The sequence below is a fragment of the Nycticebus coucang genome, chromosome 11 (assembly GCF_027406575.1).
Source record: "Nycticebus coucang isolate mNycCou1 chromosome 11, mNycCou1.pri, whole genome shotgun sequence".
Lineage (NCBI taxonomy): Eukaryota > Metazoa > Chordata > Mammalia > Primates > Lorisidae > Nycticebus > Nycticebus coucang.
Window position 1 is genome coordinate 99,678,393 of NC_069790.1, and position 19,357 is coordinate 99,697,749.

The following is a 19,357-nucleotide window of genomic DNA, read 5'->3' on the forward strand; positions in this document are numbered from 1 at the left end:
AATTTAGAAAAGGGAAAAAATATGAATGTAGATGGGAATAAATTACAGAAAGAGTTTAGAGCTGGGGAGGATCAGAGAAAACTCCTTATTCTAGATGAGAAAACTAAGACTCATAGAACTACTATATGGCCTAAGGCCACCCACTGGGGATGGCAGGTTGGGCTAGAGCCTGGCCTCAGGCTTACTGCTTGTTCTGCCATACGCATTAACTCTCTAACTCCTCAGAAAGAGGTGCTCTCTGAGAGAACTGCAAGTCCTCACTCAGCAGACTGATATCTTTTGGCCACTGCAAGCTGATTTCTGGTCAACTATCAACAATCACCCCCTTGCTCGGCAAACATCTATTGGGTGTCAGGCCCCACTCTCTGCTAGGCCTTTCCACCCCTGTGACTTTCCAAGTGTCTCCCACCTACAGAGATTAGGTTAGGAAGCAGTTTTTTCTGCTCCTAGTCAACTCCTGCTGTGTGTAGGATGATGTAACTGAATTAGGTAAGTCAAGAAAGTTCATAAATAATAAACAATTTGCATTATTAGAAATCAGAGTCTATTATTAAAAAGCCACACAATATTTGATTTAGAGAAAATGCTTAACAAAACATACATCTTAAAAATTCAGCACTCTAGAATACTCTTTACATTTGTTTCCATTTGAGAAACAAAGAAAATGGTCATAATTATAGACATAACTTCATATAATAATCTGGATAATGTGTAAGAAGCATCATGATGTTTTTTGGACATTTCCCTTTGTGGCTAACCAACCACACACTGAAGGAGGGACCAAAGCTCAGATGTGCATAGCTCAGGGAGCCTCCCAACACAGTAACAATGCCCTCAGGGATTTTCTTTCCTTTAGAAGACATCAGGGGTAAGAAGGAACTTGGGAGCTTCATCAAAAAGTACACAACCTGGCCTCTAGCCAGTCTGCTGGCATTATCAACTATCAAACCATTTGCTCCTCTTTGCAAGTGGTGCACCTTTAGAAGGTCCCAACAATTTCTGCTTATATTGTTCGACCAGTTGGTTGAAGCGGGTTTCTGTCTTATTTCCTTTAGCTTTTTTCTTAGGTACCTACAAATGGAAGGAAAAGAATCATCAGATAATCAATTTCAAACGTTAAATATCACCTTAGCCTTAAGCCACCCAAGAAAGAAACCACATAGGTACACAATTCATGTCCACCAGGAAGAGGTAGGCTTCCAGAGAGAGACTCCTAGAGAGAAAAATTCAAAAAGAATCATCCATTGGTAAGAAATCGGACCAAGAATGCATAAGAGCAGGGCCCACCTAACACTGTGTGGGTGATTAGGAGGCCTCCCCCACTGCAGATACCAAATGCTCACTCTAATCTCAGATTGACACAGATGAGCCAGTCCAGAGTTTGGACATTTTCACTACCTGTTTCCTCAATGAGAACACTGCTTAAGAGATTTCAGAGATCGAGGGACTTTACCTAACCAATGCAATCAGTATAACTTGGTTTCTTGTACCCTCAATGAATATCCAACAACAACAAAAAAGAGATTTCAGAGATCTCTGTAATATAGTATGGTATAGATCAGAAACCTACCACAGTCAGCTTTTTGTTTGAGACAGAGTTTTATTACGTCACCCTCGGTAGAATGCTATGGCGTCACAGCTCACAGCAACCTCAAACTCTTGAGCTATAGGTGCCGAGCCCACAGACAGATTTCTTGAGTAAGATGAGAAGCTAATACTTTTTTAATCCTTAAAAGAAAGGGACTAGAGAAGTGGAGAAGAAAGCTTGACTTCAAATGCTCAAGAATGTGGGACCACCATTTTCTACTAAAAGGAGCTAGGGTTCCTTGGAAAACTGGCTAATGCTGGAACTGGGGAAGAAGTATTCATGAGATAAGCCTGGGACTTCTTGTTGTACTAGAAAGGAAGGACATTACCAAAGACAAATAAGGTCATGTCAGGACACAGGAGCCAACCTGAGTGGGCTTTTGCTGGCCTAAGATGGGATAAGAATAATGCCTACATTTAACACACGTCAAGTACAAAAACCTTAGGATTTCATAATACTAAAAAATTTTTACTGGTCACCACAAGAGGTTAGTAGGGCAATAGCTCATTACTCTGGAAACTGATACAGAGAAAAAAAATCAAGTATTTATCCTGCCTTTCCTATACAAATGATATTTTATGACAACTAAATAATTGACATGGGAAGATTCTTCCTAGAATTTTACTAAAAAATTCAAAAGGACAGAATTAGAAAATCATCATTCTATAACCCATAATGAAATAATGGATCTAGATAACACTCAACAGTGGTTGCTAAAGCCATTAAGTAAAGGCTGATTGAAAAGAAACTTTTTCAATGCAGGGAAAAGGCAGACAACCCCAAATCTACTGATCAATCTTACTATCACTAAAAATGTGCAACGAGGGAGTATGTGTCTCATGTGATGCAAGGAAACACACAGCACCACTTAGGACATACTCTCGTCAAGAAAACTGAATTTGACCATGCCTTCAGATCTAACTACCAGTTGACAAGTAACATGGGCTGTCACAGGAATAAGTTAAATGATACCACAAGGAAGCAAATAGTTAAATTCAAAATGTAACATATTCTATCAGGCAAATAAATTTTCAAATAAATTAATAGCATGGAATAAAGAGGAGTATAAGGGAGAGCGGAAATTATAGAAAAACGATTTAAGAAATATAAAAACTGGGCGGCACCTGTGGCTCAGTCGGTAAGGTACTGGCCCCATATACCGAGGGTAGCGGGTTCAAACCCAGCCCCGGCCAAACTGCAACCAAAAAATAGCTGGGCGTTGTGGCGGGCACCTGTAGTCCCAGCTTCTCGGGAGGCTGAGGCAATAGAATCGCCTAAGCCCAGGAGTTGGAGGTTGCTGTGAGCTGTGTGAGGCCACGGCACTCTACCGAGGGCCATAGGATGAGACTCTGTCTCTACAAAAAAAAAAATTAAATAAAAATAAAAACTAATGTAATTTGCAGACATTGGATCCAATTTATATTAACTTTAACAACATTTTTTGAGGCAATTAGGAAAATTTTAATAAGGGCTGTGTGGTAGGTAATATACCTCATTTCCATATGAGGTATTTTTTTTTTTTGAGACAGAGTCTTACTTTGTCACCCCCAGTAGAGTTGTCAAGGCGTCATAGCTCACAGCAACCTCAAGCTCTTGGGCTCAAGTGATTCTCTTGCCTCAGCCTTCCAAGTAGCGGGGACTACAGGTGCCTGCCACAACACCTGGCTATTTTTAGAGATGAAGTCTCACTCTAGCTCAGAGCTGGTCTCCAACTTGTGATCTCAGGCAATCCATCCACCTTGGCCTCTCAGAGTGCTGGGATTACAGGTGTGAATTACCGTGCCTGGCCATGAGGTACATTTTAATATGCGAAGTAGAGTTTGCTTTCATATACTCCAGTGGGGACAGCATGTATGAGGACAGGGAAAGCATGGTAACTGCTGAAGCAGAGTAGAAGATGACTGTGAACTTCAACATCCTCTAAAATGCTACAGTCCTGCATGGAGCTGCAATGCAGAAGCCCTTTCTTTTTGCCCAACTAACCAAGATACAAAAGTGGCTGCCAGCTTGGCAGAACTTACCTGCTTGGAAGATAACTGCTGTTTCTCTTGCCTCCACTGGTTTTTCTGAAGCTTTGGCTTTTTGGGAGGGAGGGATTTCATTTTGCCTTTGTCCCGCAACCTGAAATAAGATGGCCAAGTGTTACCCAGAGTACTCATCTAATTGATACCCCACCCCTTGGTTCTCTAAGTTCAAGAAATAAATTTACTTTTTGTATACCAGCCTTGTTTTTTTTTTTTTTTTGAGATAAGAGTCTCACTCTGTTGCCCGGGATAGAGTGCTGTGGCATCACAGCACATAGCAACTTCAAACTCTTGGGCTTTACACTAGCTCTTTCAAAGCCCATAAGTTAAATTATTCTAAAGAGGTATACTGCAAAAGACTACCATAAAGTTTAACATTTTTGTGTACTTACTGTTTGTGGGTTTTTTTGTCGTTGTTTTGCTTGAAACTCTATGTACATCTTAAAAACCTTCATTTACTTAACAAATATTTTGTAAAGATCAACTTTGGTACATAGTAGTTATCTGTTGCCCCAAACAGAAACTACAGGTAAACCTCAAACATGTGGCCTCACAGCTGACAGATACGGCCATTTGGAAAGGAGAAAAATCTTCAAAAGAGGGGGAAAAACAGCACAATAGTCTGCCATGAAGGCTCCTCTTGGCCCCTTCTGCCATGTGATCCAGGAGTGACATCTCTGCCGATGTACAGACTTGTGTATTAACCCTTCATGTAGAACAAACACAGCAAAAAGCACCCCTTCATCCAACCACTCAGAAGCCACCCACCATTTCATGACACTCTCCTCCATCTCACCTGATCTTGGGGCCCCGGTGTGAAGGGAGAGCCAGGACCTTTCTTCTCTTCTTTCCATCAGGCAGCTCTACCTGCTCCACTTCGGCCCTGGTCTGGAACCCTGCCCATGAGGTGGAGCCTGCCCTCCCCTTCTGCTCTGGGGGAGGCTTGCTTTGTTCCTTTGTGTGGTTTTGAGCTGCCTTCTGTTGCTGGTCTTTCTTAGGTTGGCCCTTCTGGGGCTCACTGGTTGCAGGCTTGGATTTCATCTTTTGCTGCATAAAACAAAATGACATCCGGTTTCTGGATACTGGATGAGGTTTGTTTGCTGCAAACACTCAGCCAAAGCATAGCTTTATTTGAGCTGGGTGAAAAAAGGGGAACTCTTCCCTGCCACTGTTGGAGACTACAGAAAAGTAAGTACAAGTTCACAAGCCCTGTCCTAGTAACAAATGGTTACTGACTAGGGGACACACAATAAGCATTCTTGTCTCATAACACAGAAATAAAGAAGAGTACACACTCAAGACTCAAAAGCCAATAGAGTGGAATAATTACAAAAAGGTGTAATATACGTGTAAGGAGAAGAAGGAATGCAACAGAAAAAATATTTGAAGTAATGAGGACTGAGAATTTTTCAAAATTAACAATAGACATTAAACCACAGAGTTAGGAAAATACTAAAAAATTACATCAAACAAGATAAATACCAATCTATCTATACTATTAATACCTAGCCATATCATAGTCAAATTGCAGAAAATCAAAGATACAACCTTGAAAGACTCCAGAGGACAAAAAAATGTACCTATAGAAGAACATAAGGTTCTTAACATAAGGTTATGCTGAATTTCTCTTCAGAAACCACAAAAGCAAGAAGAGAGTGGAATATTAATTTTGAAAGAGAAAAATCACCAATGAAATTATCCTTGAAAAAATGAAGGAGAAATAAAGATTTTCTCAGACAAACAAAAATTAAGAGAAATCGGTCACCAGAAGACTTGTCTTGCAGGAAATGCTAAATGAATTTCTTCAAAGAGAAGAAAAATGACATAGGTCAGAAACTCAGATTTATAAGAGGAAGAGCACAGAGAAAGAATACATGAAGTAAAGAAGACAAGATAAAAGGAAAAGCTAGGCATAAAGGATGTTACAGATTTATTTGCATTAAAGTGGAAGAAAAGATTCAAGTGAAATTAATGTAATAAGTATTATCATCTGTTACTCAGCCTTTTCATCTTAAAAATCCAGATGGCATCTTGACACAACCAACACTTTCCTACTATGTGCCAGTCTGTTGTAAATGGTGAGGATACAGAAGGAAAGAATAAGGTGTTTGCCTTTCAGGACTCATAGTGTAGTGGAGAAAAGAGATGCATATGCAAATAAAGCAAAGTAAAAAAACTAAACAGTTTAGGGAAGTTCATGAAAGGCCAAGGTTTATCATCTCTTTTGCTGCTTTAAACGGATCATTTAATATGAATATGGAAAGTGAATAGAACTATCCAGAAAAAAAAAAGTATGTTTATACAGAAAGAGCAGTATGTACCTAAGTATAGACAACAAATAAAATAATTTGGATATTACAAAAAAAAAGCCAGTAGCTTTAAAATCACCTCTGAAACAATGGTTAAAGGTAATGAACAATTCTATTATTCAGGATAACAAAGTTGCCTTAAACAATAACCAGATCCCAGGTTTTCCAACCCAGGACCATTATATTAACCTTACCCATTGAAATTCCAAAATTGCTTATCTATTGGTCATGCTCTTGGTATACACCACAAAGACTACAAATGTGTGCTATATATGCAAGTTAAGGTACAATATTAATGAGAACGCTAAGAGTTACAGAGTTCAGAATAATTTAGCCCTAAGAGAATGAGTATTGATTGTGTACTGACCATGTAGTATGCTGGACAAGGGACATGTATTATCTCTTGCACACTCATCAATCACGTGAAGCAGATCTTATTTACACATTTTTACAAACTAAAGGGCAGAAAGATGGTAACTTGCCAAGGAACATGTAGCAAGAAAGGGGCACAGCCAGAGTATGAACATGAGTATGCTTGTTTCCAGAGTCTCTGTTCTTCCCTCTATTAGTTTAAAAAACGGTACTAAAACTAACAGGCATCACACTTTAGAGCCATCTAAGAAGAAAATAGAAATTTGTCACTGAAATCTACAAATAATGTAAAACCTTAACCTCACCATTAATTCTGCCATGTACCCTCACCAGACTCTGTACAAGAACTGCTACCTGTTAATAACACCGTCTGCTTCTCCTCCCTTTTCTTTCCCTTCTCCTGTGGCACTACCACAGAAGGGCTCGGAGAGAAGACCTGGAGAGGCTTAGGGAACCGGCAGTAAAGGGAAACAAAAACCCTAACTAGGTAGAGAACTACTCTAATATAGTAGAAGCACAAACTGAACAAAATAGTAACAGATGCATTTAGTTAAAAGAAAGAAAAAAAAAGAACCATTTAAATTCTGTACCAGGCTGCGCTGGATCCTTAGTTCCTTTATTTTAAGTTTCCTTCGATCTTCCAAAGAGAACTCCACTATTGGTCTCTGTGTCAGAGGAAGACAAAATGTCATTCATTAGACTACTTTATCTACGAGTGCAATGAGCTGGGTTGTCCTCCTGCTGCCCTTTTCATTTCTCAAATCAGAGGTGTTGCTCACTTCCTCTACTTAAGAATCACTACTCACATTCCCTTCCCCGTAGTCCCCACATCAACTTGCTACTCCTTCCCACCATGTCAGAGGACACCGACAAGAAAAAGAAGCCTAGCTTTCTGTAAATGGCCCCCAAGAAACAGGTCTCCCAGCAGACGAGGCTCACCTTCTGAGGCCCAAAGATTTCTGGGTTGTTGTTGATGTGGCGGAGGGCTCGCAGGGCATGCTCGTGCTCCTGGAAGTCTGCAAAGGCATAGCCCAGGGACTGACCCTTTGTGTTCCCATGAACTCCTTTAAGGTCTCGCATTACCCTACACTATGAATAGAACATAATAATAATCAATTATTACAGAATGAGAAGGCTTTCCTGACATGAACTGCTTTAGTAGATTCAATAAGAAATCAGGTTATTGGCCAGGCACAGTGGCTCATTCCTATAATCCCAGCACTTGGGATCCTGAGGCAGTCGGACTGCCTGAGCTCACAGGTTCAAGACCAACCTGAGCGTGAGTGAGACCTTATCTCAAAAAATAGTTGGGTGTTGTGGCAGGCGCCTGAAGCAAGAGAATCACTTAAGCCCAGGAGTTTGAGGTTGTGTAAGCTATGAAGCCACAGCACTCTATCAAGGGTGACAAAGTAAGACTCTTGTCTCAAAAAAAAAAAAAAAAATCAGGTTATTGAAACAGAATCATTTATAACACTGTTACAAAAACCGTACTGATAACATGAATGTCCCTCTTATTAAAATATATCTACTGAGTGCACAAAATGATTAAGTTGATATTTTATTGTTTTTTAAGAGTGTATAGACATCAACAGAGGACCATAAATCACGCAAATGAAATAAAACTTTCCAAGGAAAATTTATAATAGTTAACTATTCATAAAATATACAAGTTGAAAGGTACATGGTACTCTAACTTGTATAACAATTTATCACGGAGGATGGAGTACTGAAGAAGGGCCTCTGGAAGAAATTATTGAAGAAGGGAAGAAGGCAGGCCTGATGGCTTTAAATAAGAAACACATTTCAGGTATGGGGAAAAGCCTCCCCAACATACAGTCTCAAAGATAACAAGAGAAGTTTCAATTTTCTTTGCCTGGAGCTCAGATCCCCTCTGATGTGATTTTCTTCTTCTTCTTTTTTTTTTTTTTTTGAGACAGAGTCTCAAGCTGTCACCCTAGGTAGAGTGCCGTGGTGTCATAACTCACAGCAACCTCCAACTCTTGGGCCCAAGTGATCCTCTTGCCTCAGTTTTTCTATTTTTAGTAGAGACGGGGTCTTACTTTTTGCTCAGGCTGGTCTTGAACCCGTAAGCTCAAGCTATCCACTCCCCTTGGCCTCCCAGAGTGCTAGGATTATAGGCATGAGCCACCACACCCGGCTCCTCTGATGTGATTTTCCCCTAAATCTTTAAGATATGGCAGTATCCCAGAGTGCTGAAGTATGGTAAAGTATTTTGAAAAAACTGATCATTTATAAGCGATTACTCCTAGAAACTGCCATTCTCCTGTAAGAGAGAAAGTGTAGGTACTGGGGACACTTGGATATCACATTTGGTTTATATCTGCTGTTTAGTGCCTAAAACTGTCATGTACTGCAAGAGAATCAAGAGAAATGAGGTTCCTGTCCTCAAGACACTATCTTACTGAGACACTATACTTAAACACATGAAAGAAGAGAAAAATTCAATATAATGCAAATATTGTAGAATACATATAAATTTCTCTAAATTGAATAAACACAAACCAACAAAGTTCTGGCCACTATTTTTGCAGAGAATAATAAAGTCCACTGTCTCTGAAAAAAAAAAAAATCCCTCTAAATGAGACAGGTTTTAAGTATGTAGATACTTATTAAATATTATGGATACTGATATGAGAAATCACTCAACTGACCCCCCTCATGCCATATAACACTTTGAGACGTTTTACTAAGAGATTAGATATGTGTTGATGTATTCACAATCTCTCATGTAATTTCCCAAATATATACATTTCAGGGATTAGGAAAACTGTTTATGGAGATAACCAGACAAAAGCAGACCCAAAATATTGGCATTGGTACTTTTCAAATGAACAGTGATTGAAAGATTACTGTATGTCAGGTAGTATGCCAAGGACTGAGGATACTTGCCCTACATGAGCACAATCAGGTCAGGAGAAATAACTGACAGATAATTTCAGGCCAGTGTAATAAAAGTGTCACAACAGAGGCACGAAAAGGGGGTCATGGGGGCAGAGGAGAGGTTCCATATTTACACAGAGTCTAAAACAAGTTTTGGGTTGATACCAGTGTTCTTCTAATTCAACTGTTGAAGACCTATGTGACTCCTTGATCACCATGGGGCCACAGGGGCTCTGACCAAAGAGTAAGAGCCTAATTGCTAGAAAAATGCTCTTCCAAAGAACAAAACACACAGGTCATTTTCTCTGAAAGAAAATTCACATGATAGCACCTAGTTTAATGATAAGGACATGTCAGGCATTTTAAAAATGCTTGCCTAGTTAATTCATGAGGACAGAGACTTCCTCACATTCTGGTGCAATTTGGTCAGAAGTGAAAGACAATTCTTAGAAGAAGAAAAAAAAAATAAAACCAAGAAACTGCTGAACTCAGCTCTGTGTGCTGGCATGTCCAAGAGAAAATCTGTTGAGACAGGACCACATCTCGACAGCCTGAAATAAATGCTTGATCTGACCAGGATGAGAAGGAAAGTTCCAAACAGGCAGGGCCAACTCTCACCTCCTTGATGCGCACCCTCTTCTCCACTCTTGTAGCATCCAGCAGTAGCTTTCTGAGTTGTCTGTCATCCAGTGCCTTTGGGAGATTGTGCAGGCAGAGTCTGGTCCGGGAGACAAAGATATTCTGGTTCTTGAGTTTCTGGTGCTTTAGCAGCTCAAACTGAAAAAAAAAAACAAAAACAAAAACAAAAAAACCCCAATAGACTGTTAACAGTACAACCCACCCTTTAAAGAGAAAGGTCTGTAATTCTCCAAAAGGAAAGAATCACCCTCCCCCCATCCTTTTCCATAGAAAAAAGGAAGGAAATGGCCCACCTACAACCTTAGGTTGCTCAGCATAAGGAGAGAAAAGTTCACGGGACAAGATGGTGGGAAGGGGGTAGTAAGATACTGGGCTCTGGAGTCAGAGAGGAAAAAGAAAGTAAGCCCAACTGGAACATTGCCTGAAAATTTAAAGGCTCAATTTTTCATCTACAAAATGAAACTGCAGATCAAGAACTCTCACCACTGACATGAAGCCAAAATGAGATCATAAACAAAATATCTTCAGCTCAAAATGCAGCCCAGAGTAAGTAATAATTAATTCTGTGGTTAACACCTATGCCCAGTCCTCAACCCACCAACTCAAACGAACTTATTCAAAGAATACTTGATATAATGTTGCCTTGTCTCAACTCTGCCACCCTGAGGCAAAGGAATGTCCACAACCACAGAAACATACTCTGCTTAGAGCAGCACCCTCAACTATGCTGGCATTTTAGATCTGTATCTACAACGAAATGGAAGACGACATTTTTCTCCTAACTGGTTCTTTAAAACTAAGTTAACAGATCAAAGGTGAGGGTGTAAGGGAAAGAAAAAGAAAAGGAAACAAATCAGAAAAAGGAAAAACCAAGTTACTAGTAAAAAGTTTTCAATTAAAGTTTTTCTTTCACTAGTCTTTTCAGTCCTGCTACTTCTTGTTTGATAAAGGTACCAGCAAATCACAAAATAAACAAATACTTCTGAAGAGGCTATCATGTCTATGTTCAACAGACTATTTTTCTCCTACGAAAAGCTGTCCTTACTGTGAATTTATAATGTATACATAGAAATACAGATATAATCTAGTGAGATTTTTGCTAACAAAATTAGTTATAAAATTAAATATGTCGTTATTGCAGCATGGTAAGAAAAGAGTATACAATAGCTCCCAAATACCATGGTTTCCAGATGCCCACTACCAAAAAAGAACACTAGTCTGGAACCTGTGCACACTGAAAAAGGACACACTGCCTTTTATCGTCACCTCTTTTCATCATCTCCTGCATGTTAAGGTGCCATAGCTAATTCTGTTAATGGTTATGCTTCTTTCTTTACCATTCTAGGCTGGCTTAGCTTTTGAAAGTAAGTTACATGGCAAAAGTAAAAATCACTGAGAACTAACAGTACCAAGCAGCAAAGGAACTTAATGGTATCAGTTAATAATGAAAACTCCTATAAGACACCATTTTCCTAAGACAATTTTATCATTGGAGATACCAACTCCTCCCAACTGACATCTTAGCTACCCCTTCCATGAGCCACATCTTCTTCCTTTTCTATAACTACAGCCCATACTGATCTTCCTTTCTTATGTTATTATGCATTTACACTGACACCTAATTATATGCAGCCCTAACCTCTAAGTGTCTACAACATGAACTAGCAGGATGCTATTCAGCAAACATTCACAGTTGAGTGTTAGGGAAACAGAATAAGATGCAGTACTTAGACTTGTATGTGAGGCTGATGTAATACTATATATAACATTGGGTTATTTGCTGTTTTACCTATGTGCTTCTTTTCTAACAAGACTGTGAGTATGGTCTATGACCTATACTTGGCTCTTTGGTGAGCACATCTAGAATGCAATAATTATTTTTGACTGATCTATACACTATGCAGAGACTGAAGGCTGGTGCCTATTATACTTACCCGTTCTCTTTTGGCCATATCAGCGGCACTCACACCCTCTGCAGCCTTCGTCCCAGCACGAATCACTGCAGAAATAGGGAAAAAGGCCAAGATATCACCAAGGGAATTTTCACTGAGCAACAAGAAGAATGTGATTTGAATGATGCAAGCTCTTTGTACAGGGCCCAGAGGACTATGTTGGCCAGGACATGGTGGCATTTGGTTAGGTCCAGAAATAGGATACAGGGCTAAGTTCTAGGTTCAGAGCTGCTTTCAATGACTAAAACTCTGAACATTTTGTGATTTTGTTCTTCTTCTCCTTATCTCCCCTCAAAGAAACTTCATGTGCATGCCCAAAATCAAATGCAAAGGAGTGCGAGAAGTTCTGAACGTAAGTGCATTTTAGGTACTTGGAATGAAAAAATCTTCTGTCCATAATCTGGTCCTGGAACATACCTGTTCTTTATATTCTTGGGGGCCATTATTATGCCCTGAGATAAGGGAGCCTGGAAAAGGCTATCATCATCATAGATAAACTAGTATCAAAGGCAAACAGACTAACATTACTAGTCTAGGCTGTTAAGCTATGCAGGAAGTAGGCTAATAAACATGATAAATACTGTGTAACCCAGAAGAGATTTTCTTTTTTTGTTTTTTTTGGAGAGAGGGTCTCTCTGTTGTTTGGGCTAGAACTGCAACCTCAAACACCTAGGCTCAAATGACCCTCCTGCCTCAGCCTAACTGAGTAGGTGGGACTGCATGTGGGTATCACCATGCCCAGCTGATTTTTGGAGAGATGGGTCTCACTATATTGCTCAGGTTAGTCTTGAACTCCTGGTCTCAAATGATCCTCCTGTCTTGGCCTCTCAAAGTGCTAGGATTACAGGCATGAGCCACTGCACCCAGCCAGGGATATATATTTTTTAATCTTGAAGCTAATTTCTGATTATCTCTCCAACATTAAGGGAAAGGTATCAAATGTACATTTTAAATTAATCTGAAAGAGTAATTTTAGACATAATGAAAGGATAACAAGAAGCAAAGGTAATTTTAGTTTTCCTCCCTCTTTGCCTTGTCAGTCCTCTAATGAAAGACCAAAGGCAACCATGCAGGAAAGAGAATGGGACTGGTTAGGCCACAAAATGGATGAAGGTTTCCTAACAGAAAGTCACACCTAGTAAAGGAGAATGACAACATGACATTGTTAAAGAGTACTTTTGGGTTTTTAATCTTAAACTTGCTCTAAAAAATACTATTGCTGGATCACTGTAATGGCACAAGGCTGGCCACACAGAAGCCTGGTTCATATCTCCCTTCCGCTACTCACAGCCTTCTCGGGCCAGATAGAGGTTCCGGGTTCCTGTCGGCTTCTTCACTTTCTTTGTCTGAAGCTTTGCAGCCTCATCACGGGTTACTGCCAAGTCAACCTTGAGCTGCCGGCCATCCAATTTAAGCCCACCACCCTACAAAAAACACATAATGAAACCAAACCCCTAACAAGGAACACTAGGGAAAGGGAAAAGGCAAACTTCAATTATGCTATGGAAGCCAACCCCCTGGAGGTCTGAGCCCAGCTGGCTACAAGCAGATCACTGAACTTCAATATTTATTATAGCTATGCAAAAGGCCACATGTGTATTTAGGCAGTAGGCAGTAAAGAATTTATTTTATTGGAGTTAATTAATCCCAAAGTAGGCCCAAAATGAGAAAAATGACCTGTAAACAGGCAAAATTTTAGTATTCTAAAGAAATCTAATGAAAATGGTAGTTTACTCAAGAGAATTTAAGAAATAATGGCAACACAGATTAATTTATCTCAAAACAATTTAGACTTGATTATAGAACACACACAAAAATTCTCTGTCACCCACACACTTTTTCTTTCAAACATTTACTCTACTTAATAAATAGGCTTAATACCTTCTTGTCTCAGTCTTTCATGTTATCAATCTAGGATTGAGTCTGACACGTAACCAGTAACTATCGGATACCTTATAATTCCTGTTTCCTCACCTGTGAAGTAGCAATAATAATTCTACCTACCTCATAGGGCTGATACAAGGATTAAATGAGGTAATACATGAAAGGTCAGGGTCTAACACACACTAAGTGCTCAATAAATGTTAGCTTTATTATTATCAATAGTAATAATTACACTTTGACTAAACATTAGACTTTACTCTAGGAGTCACAAAGGGTATAAAAGGTGTTAAAGGGTAAAAAAGGATATAAAAGAAGTATCTTCCCTACCTCATTCTCTGCAGAAGCAGCACTGAGGCATTTCTGAGCTGCTTCTTGAGTCACAAACTGGGCAAATGCACAACCTACAGAGACACAAAATTAAATGAGATCCTAAACTGCCATAGCCCAGCAGGAAGCCAATGGTTAACACCACAAACGCAGCAGCCTGACACAGAGCAGAAGGGGTAGGTAGCATCGATTTACGAAGTACAGCCCTGCACCATATAATAACAGCCATTTCAGTCAACAACAGACCATATATATGATGGTGGTCCCATAAGACTATAATGGAGCTGCCCTATATAGGTGTAAGATTTTTAATCTTTTATACTGTATTTTTACTATACCTTGTCTATGTTTAGGTATACAGATACTTACCTTTGTACTACAATTGCCTACAGTACACATTATAGTAACATGCTGTGCAGATTTGCAGCCCAGGAGCCACAGGCCATCCGATACAGCCTAGAAGTGTAGCAGGCTTTACCCCTAGGTTTGTGTACCACCATGATGTTCACACAAGAACAAAATCACCTAAGGATGCATTTCTCAGAATGTATCCCCATTATTAGTGATGCATACCGAACTATGAGACAGGCAGTATTTCAGGTGTTGAAAGGTCAAAAACAAATAAGGTGCCATATCTGCTCTCAATGAAATCTTATTATTACTTCCTTCATCTTTTCTAGTGCTTCTCAGAACTTTAATCTCATTACCTCCTCTCTTAAGAAATATTCAGATGAAATGGTAAGAGAAATTCTAGCCTAACACTTAATTCAACATCACTTATGGAGAGGACTAAAAAATGAGGCAGGAATGACTTAACCCTGAAATTACAGATCTCACTGTGTCACAGTCACTTGGGATGCATCAGATAAGGATAGATCTATATCCTGGGGTGAAAGTCCTGACCTCTACTTCACAAATACAGCCAGGAACCAGACAGCTATGAGCTGCATTCTTGGCTCACACTCTAGAATTTCCAACAAGGCAAGTCTTTGTTGATCAGATGCAGGGCCACTTGACCCATTTGAATTTGTTACTGCCAAAAAAAGCAGTTTTTATTAGCAAAGGAAAGTTCACCTTATAGTAGATTCCAAAAAAAGAAATACACAGTTCATAATATTGTGTTAGTATTTCTTTAAATTTTAAATATCCTCTTATATATAAAAAACAGTGCCATATTTCTGGGGCACTGATCTTCAATGAAAGGCAGTAGACAAACTGAAAGGACACATGTGGGAGGCCAAGCAAGCCAAGGATTACCATCGAGGGGCTGAGTGATCCTACTTCTGTGTTCTTACCTCCTATCATCTACTGACACCTTGATTATAACACTGGCCAGGTGGCATCTTCCCAAACAGAATGAATGCCTCAAAGAGGACCACATATTTTGGCTGTTTCTATATTCTTAGCACTTCCCATAGTGTACAGAATTAATGGATAATCAATAGGAAGAAACAAATAATAAAAAAAGAATAATGGGAAAAAATATTTCTAATAGGAAGATGAGCCCAGTCATTCAATATGAAAAAAATAAGTACTTCTCTCTGAATGGAAAGACTCTTACACTGGAATTTCCATCATCATTACTGGGTTCAGTCTTAACATTTCCCTACAAGCCTGTAGATATTTAGCCCTTCCAGGTGGTGAAATGGCATGCTGAGAGGAATAAATTATGGAAAGAGCAAAAGACTGTATGAGTAAGCAAAAAAGTTGTCAGAAAAATTTAGTGAGCTAGAGAAAGACAATACATTAAGAAAAACATAATTAAAACTATGCTTACTAAGATCATTAACTCTTCTAACATTAATAGACCAAAGAGGACATGTAGTAAGTCAACTGTAGACTTTATTCTGAAAATATTAACCCAATGTACTACTGTACTACAAAAGGAACAAAAGATGCTGACTATCATCAAAGAAAAGCAATATCATGCCAGTACTTAGAAGATTCTATGCTATTCTAATTGCCTACTTTTAAAAAATGTTCTGAAAATGAAGAAAGCTTGAGATGTGTAACAAAACATGAGGACTAAAGGCCTCTTAAATGATTACTCTACTTGAATCCATCCATTTTATAGATAAGAAACCAAAACCGACAGTGGTTAAATGATTTGCAAAAAAACTACCCAGCTGGCATAGCTGGGATTAGACCCTAATCACCATGAAGCAGTTCAGTGTTTTCGTTGCACAGTACTGCCTTATTTACATCTTTTTTTTTTTTTTTTTTTTTTAGTTGGGTAACCAAAAATTTTCAGGTCTTACCAATTTGGAAAACAAAGAGGTTTAGAATGGAAGTTCTTAACCATGGATAGGCTTAAGAAAGCTCGCACGAACTCTCAGAAGTGGCACTTTCTGGGCAAAGGGTCCATAGCTTTTGCTAGATCACAAAGGAATCAATAAAAGATGCTTACCTAACAATAGTATACTAGGATGAAGAATAGTCAAGCCTTGAAACTCCAGAGAAATAGCTTTAGAAAAAAAAAAAAAAAAAAGACAGGACTCCTAGGACTTACATTTTTCCTTCTGATTGTTGCCAATGCAACAGAGTTTCTCCTTCAGCTTCTATCTCTAACAGGAGCAACAGAGGGGAAAAAAATATCCCCCAAATCTCAAGCAATGTGGAATAATTACCACCTATGAAATGTTATCACATCTGAAATTCAAAGGAGAATAATAAATGAAATGTCTTACACTAAGGTCAATAATCAAGAGTTTAAAAAGCTTAGACAAAATTATGGCTGGCAGCACCACTTAAGATGCTGAGTTTGATATCACAGAAGACAACCTCAGGACTTTAATGCTTCCATGGAACCCAGAAACTTGGGCTGGATTGACTGTGGACTCCTCAAAATGGCACACACTATGATCTTGTGTAACCTACTTAATTAAAGCCCAAGGCAGTGATCTCAACTCTTTTAGGGCCTGGCCCGTTACAGCACATACCTTTAGAATGCTCTGTGTCAGGATGCAAGACAATTCGGATATATTTAAGATCTCCAAACTGCTGGAGGAGTTCCCCAAGGTCTTCTTCTTCTGAGTCAAAAGACAGATTTCTATGAAAGACAACCAAAGGTCACGAGAAAGATCAATTACAGGCCAGGTAAGGTGGCTCCTACTTGTGATCCCAGAAATTTGGGAGGCCAAGGTGAGAGGACTGCCTGAAGCCAGAGTTTGAAAGCAGCCTAGGCCACACAGGGAAACTTCTTTTCTATAAAAAATAATAAATTAAAAAATTAGCCAGGTGTGGTGGCATGCACCTGCAGTCTCAGCTACTCAGAAGCTGAGGCAGGAGGGTCACTTAAGCCCAGGAGTTTGAGGCTGCAGTGAGCTATGATTGCGCTACTGCACTCTAGCCTAGGTGACAGAGCGAGATCCTGTCTCAAAAAAAAAAAAAAAAAAGTCAGTTACAAAAATGAGACCCTATGTTATGGTACAAAGTGAGTTAGACATCAGCTGAGGTGATTCCCTTACTTGCAACCACCTTCTTTTTTCAGAAATAGCACCAATAAATAGGGATGCCCCCAGTGGCCAAGCCTCTGCTATATGACTCTGCCCCTTTCTCACAACTGACGGACCTGTTTTCATCAATCAGGTTCCCTTTCCCAGGAATTTTAAACATGAACAGATAAACAAAAAATAGAAGTTGTAGGTGCAGATTGACCTCAAAATAGCAGTGACACATCCTCTGGAGTGCTGGAAATGTTCTATACCTTGATCTGGGTGGTAGTTACATGGATATACACATATGACAACTTTCACTGAGTTGTACCCTTCAATTAATGCACTTTATGTCATACCTAAAAGGAAAAAAAAGTAGTGTTCCAGAGAAAAGACCCAAAGCCTTTAGCAGTGGAGTCTCCAGAACTGCCTACGTTTTCATCCTCTTCTTGAGGTTTGCTTTTTGACAACTTCGGTTCTGTGAACCACCCCAATGTTCATCCAACAAACCCCCCTTTTCACATATATTGGCCAAAATTAGTTTGTTACTACAACCAGAAGACTAGCAGGCTAGTAAGAAAAGTCAAATATCTCTTTCTCTCATATCCCTTTCTTTCAATTAGCAATTTTCTCCTCTGAGTTGAGGAGAAAACCAAGATTTCAGTTAAAATTTTATAAATGTTGGAAAATCTTTCAAAATAATAACACAAAAACAAATACGGTAAAGTTTACTAGCTAACTGAAAAAAAAAAAAAAAGAAAACTACTTAATTCTCTCGATGGGATTTAAAAATGTTGGAAGAAGATTCTGTTGTCCTAAATTTCAAAATAGTATAAAGATTAGTCATTTCCCCAGCTATGCACTCCTTCCAGGGGTAAGAATAACAGTCTCTGATAATTATTTAATATTTTGTACTCAGTAACAGTCCCATACATTATTCTATTTTATGAAGTAACCCATATAAAAGAGGTTTCCTGCAGTTAAGACATATACTAACTACATTATTTCTTCTAATTTACTTTATCATATACATAGTTCTCTCTCTTCCATTTCTTTATTTCCCTAAGTTCTTTATTAATAAAAAGATGCATGAAGAATGGCATCATTAGTTCTGAGGGCAAAGCTTCTGAATGTGACTTGTCTTCTTTCCTGTTAGAATCCTCCATGAATACAAAGTTATTCATATGGCAGTTCCAAGTAACATAACTAAAAAAATACATGGAAAGACATGCTGCTGCGGGAGAAAGTGGGCTACAGCACAGCATGTATAGGCTAACCTCATCTTTATAAATATTTATGATGTGGGCATGTGTGTAGGTGTTCTCTGAGTTGTGATTAAGGTTAATTTTGTCATTTTTGCTCATGTAGTTCATAAATTTCCTACAATGAACATAGGCTACTTGTAAAACAAAAAGGATCTTAAAAGAGTATATAAGAGGACAAAATATATACCTCTAAAATCAGGCCCAAATGGCCCTAGTACCTTGGTATTTAAGTATGATTGTTAGGCAGTGTTTGCTGTAAGAAAAAAAAAATGATAAGGAAGGGCGAGAAAGCACATTTGAGGTGTTCTGAAGATAGCCTGAACTTATAAAAATGCCAATCTATTGCAATCAGGAGAGATGAAATATTAACAGCAACTTGAAATAAAACCTATCTCTATCCCCACTCCTAGTTTTTTTGGAAACAAATCAGATATTTTACTTTATTGTGGACACTGCTTTAGACCATAAGCTGGGCACAAAGACAGTAATCATTTGGGACAAATGGCCTCACCACTCCCCAGCACTCCTCCTAAAACAAAGGCCAGAAACAAGCAAGATATTTCTAACAGTTGAACTGATTTGCCACCCAATTACAAAGAATGAAATCTAAATAAGGACAAGCTATCAGAACCCATGCTACCTATTTTCTGTGATATAGTTCT

The 19,357-nt window shown here is 38.9% G+C and overlaps 1 protein-coding gene across 1 annotated transcript in view; it reads right to left on the reverse strand.

Moving 5' to 3' along the window:
- Window positions 1-528: 528 nt before the first annotated feature.
- RBM28 (RNA binding motif protein 28) overlaps window positions 529-19,357 on the reverse strand; it is a 30,717-nt gene continuing 11,888 nt past the window's right edge. The window contains exons 10-19 of the mRNA XM_053553481.1: window positions 16,936-17,045; window positions 13,997-14,070; window positions 13,074-13,209; window positions 11,768-11,832; window positions 9,813-9,971; window positions 7,233-7,382; window positions 6,884-6,958; window positions 4,409-4,659; window positions 3,610-3,709; window positions 529-1,071 (exon numbers count right to left, since the gene is read on the reverse strand). Coding sequence (XP_053409456.1) covers window positions 937-1,071; window positions 3,610-3,709; window positions 4,409-4,659; window positions 6,884-6,958; window positions 7,233-7,382; window positions 9,813-9,971; window positions 11,768-11,832; window positions 13,074-13,209; window positions 13,997-14,070; window positions 16,936-17,045 — 1,255 coding nt within the window. The 3' untranslated portion in view covers window positions 529-936. The remainder of the gene's footprint in view (window positions 1,072-3,609; window positions 3,710-4,408; window positions 4,660-6,883; window positions 6,959-7,232; window positions 7,383-9,812; window positions 9,972-11,767; window positions 11,833-13,073; window positions 13,210-13,996; window positions 14,071-16,935; window positions 17,046-19,357) is intronic.